Source organism: Ixodes scapularis, unplaced genomic scaffold (genome assembly GCF_016920785.2).
Source record: "Ixodes scapularis isolate PalLabHiFi unplaced genomic scaffold, ASM1692078v2 PGA_scaffold1__304_contigs__length_218370807, whole genome shotgun sequence".
NCBI lineage: Eukaryota > Metazoa > Arthropoda > Arachnida > Ixodida > Ixodidae > Ixodes > Ixodes scapularis.
In genome coordinates this window covers 38,287,872-38,291,272 of record NW_024609846.1, presented here as the reverse complement: position 1 = coordinate 38,291,272, position 3,401 = coordinate 38,287,872, and the positions used below count along the sequence as shown (strand labels likewise).

The 3,401-nt window shown below is 43.5% G+C and overlaps 1 protein-coding gene across 1 annotated transcript; it reads left to right on the top strand.

Moving 5' to 3' along the window:
* The first annotated feature begins 430 nt into the window (after window positions 1-430).
* LOC120843182 lies at window positions 431-2,731 on the top strand. Its single transcript, XM_040214437.1, has one exon. It carries the CDS (start codon window positions 431-433, stop codon window positions 2,729-2,731), a length of 2,301 nt encoding a protein of 766 aa, XP_040070371.1.
* The last annotated feature ends 670 nt before the right edge of the window (window positions 2,732-3,401 follow it).

Below are 3,401 nucleotides of genomic sequence, written 5' to 3'. Positions count from 1 at the left end.
TACGGTTATGACCGGGAAAATAAGGTTGTCTACCCTCTCAAAATCAACGATCACGAGTTGGAAAAACATGTAGATTTGCTTTTGATTGACGATCACTTTGCCGTCATTACCAACTTCGCCGGGCTTTTCGAAAACAGGGCTAGCTACCGATTCCGTTGTAAAAGATGCATGATGGGTTTTCGTTTTCGGACTTCTCTAACCAGTCATTTCGCTTTGTGTAACAAAAAAAGCCAGTCCGAACGGTCTCTCCTAAAAAAGGGGACGCGCTTTATTTCCGTAACACACACCTCATGGAGCCTTTCCCATACTTCTGCGTCTACGACTTTGAGGCCATCTTGAAACCGGAAAACACGGGTCACGTTTCGTTTACAAGAGTCACGTACCCAGCTCGTTTTGTGTTCTAGTGATTCGTGCTACAGACTCACGAATCATGGAACATTTCTTGTATCGAGGCGAGGATTGTGTCGAGCAGTTCATTTCAACTCTCAATCAAATGTCCAGACTCATTCCCGAGTGGAGTAGGAGCGATCTCACGACGGTCAAAAAGACAGAGAACTCCGACAGTCCCTGTGATGTATGTGGTGAGTCGTTCGACAAACGTAAAAGAAAGGACAACGATCATTTTACCGGACCTTACAGGCTGTGCCAAGGCTGTAACTTAAACGATAGGAATAACAAAAAAGTCAATCCCCTGGTTGCACGCAACCACTCGTACGACCTTGCCTTTATTTTACCGAAACTACATTTATTCGAGTCGAGAGATATCAAGGTTCTCGCCAGTAGCTGTCAACAGTTTAAGCGACTCGACGTGGGTAACCTACGGTTTCTCGACAGTCTAGCTTTCCTCCCCGCGAGCTTAGACGCACTTGTGCAGGACCTCCATTCCAAAGGCTTGGAAAACTTTCGCTGCCTTCGTGAAGCGTTCCTTCAACATATTGAGTTGCTGGCACGTAAGGGTGTGTTTCCATACGATTACATAACCGACTTCAGCGTCTACGATGAGCCCGAGTTGCCACCACGTGAGTCGTTTTACAACAAGCTTAACGACGCTCACATTTCTGAGACGGATTATCACCATGCCCAGGCCGTTTTTGACACGTTTAAGTTAAAAAACGTGGGAGAGTACAGTGACTGCTATTTGAAACTCGACTGCTTACTTCTATCCGACGTAATGCAAAATTTTAGGAAATGGACCCTGGAAACCTACGAGATCAATCCCCTGCATTTCGTGTCGCTTCCTGCCCTCAGCTTGGCCTGTGCGCTTAAGCAAACAAAAATCAAACTTGAATTGCTCAGCGACGTCGACGCATATCTTTTTATCAAATCGGGTTTACGAGGAGGAATCGTGCAATGTGCAGTTCGACATGCGAGAGCCAACGTTCCAACCAGCGACTTGTTCGATCCTAACAAAGAAGCTTCTCAAATGTTCGACCTCGATGTGAACGGTCTTTACGCGTCAACGATGAGACAATCACTTCCGTACAGGGATTTCCGATTGCTCGATCGCGAAGAAATCAATGCCCTTCAGCTCGCTCAGGTTTCAGACGACTCACCCACTGGTTACATCATGGAGGTAGACCTAGACTATCCAGAGGAACTACACGACTCGCATGCAGACTTTCCTTTGGCTCCGGAAAAACGAGAGGTTCCTTTCGAATGGCTTTCGTCTTTTCAAAAGGTGCTAGTAAAAAAATTTGACCTACCCGAGAGAGAATCTGAACGTAAGCTTCTTTTAACACTATTTCTCAAACGTAATTACGTTATTCATTTCCGAAACCTAAGGTTGTACCTGCAGCTAGGGTTAAAACTGAAGATGATTCATCGCGTCCTGAAGTTTTCCCAGCGAGCCTTTCTAAAAGAATTTATCGACTTCAATCACGATCTGCGCAAGCAGGCTACCAACACCTTTCAGAAGAATCTGTCAAAGCTCTTTATGAACTCGATCTACGGAAAGACGATCGAAAATCCTCGCCAGTACAACGACATTGTCAGTAGCGTTTCTGAGAACGAAGTCGTAAAAAATCTGCAAAAACCTAACCTTAGACAATTTACAGCGATCAGTCCGAACGTGGTCCTATTTCAATTTTCACAGAAAACTTTGCGCCTGAACAAGCCCATATACGCAGGTTTCTTTATCCTAGAGATGTCGAAGATCGTCATGTACGATTTCCTCTATAATCAGATCAGGAGAGTTTTCCCGGATGCTCGCGCTGCATATAGCGACACGGATTCATTTATCCTCCAATTCAGCGGTCGGGACGTCGACGAGAGACTCGCAGAGCTTACTGAGAGCCACCTAGATAATTCCGGTTACCCGTCGGAGCACGCCTTGTATTCGCTTCAACACAAAATGCGACTTGGAGTTTTCAAAAACGAGCTGCCGAAAGATCACATTCTAGGATTTGTCTGTCTTAAACCGAAACTCTATGCGCTCGATCTAGAATCTCAAGAACATTGTGTGAGGGCTAGAAGAGTGAAAAGATGCGAGTGGCGTAAGCTAACTTACGATCTTTACCTTCAGACTCTCGAGACACAAACTCTGCACACTATCACCCAAAGAATCATTGCTCGTAAGCAAAATGAAAACAAAAGTGTCGTCGTAGAAAAAATTGGATTGAACCCTTTCGACAACAAGCGTTTTATCGAAGACAACGGACTTTCGACGCTTTCTTATGGACATTTCAGACTCGGCGAAATGTCCTCCTCCAAGACAACCGGGTGTGTTCGGTAAAAATGTAATGGCGGCAGTGTATATTCTTTTTTTCTTTTGGGAGGAAGGGAGTAATGATATGTTTCCAATCTTGGAAATGTCGCCCCCACCCTATGTACTCGATACAAATGTTATTCCGACACTGTAATTTTTATTATTTTGAATTTTTTTTTTCTATCAGACTCTTGAGATGTTGCCCCGCGATAAAATGTTATTATGTTAATGTATTCTTATAATATGTTATATTGTAAGTGTGTATTCATGTCTGTTTTCTATGTATAGCGTTTTCAATGCGTATGAATCCATGCAATAAAACGATTCATGCTTTACTTTTTGTGTTTGTTTTTATTTGACTGAAAAGAGATTACAAAACGCTGCAGCAGGATCGCTCTAACTTGGGAGATGGAAATTGTATCCGCACAAGTACAGATATCAAGCGATCGTTCCATCGATGATCGGTTGGCGAAAACGACTTGTTGCATTCGCGGAGTGGTACACCACAACACAGGAGAGCGCCGACGTATAGACAGTAAAGTCCACACGTATTTGACTTGAATCCTTGAATTCTCTTTTTTTGAACAAGAAGCTGGAAACATTTCCGATAAAGTCGTAAAATTCTTCGTGTATTGGAATCATACCAAAACTGTCAAAATAACTAATCGAATTGTCCTTTGGAGATATGAAAAAAAGA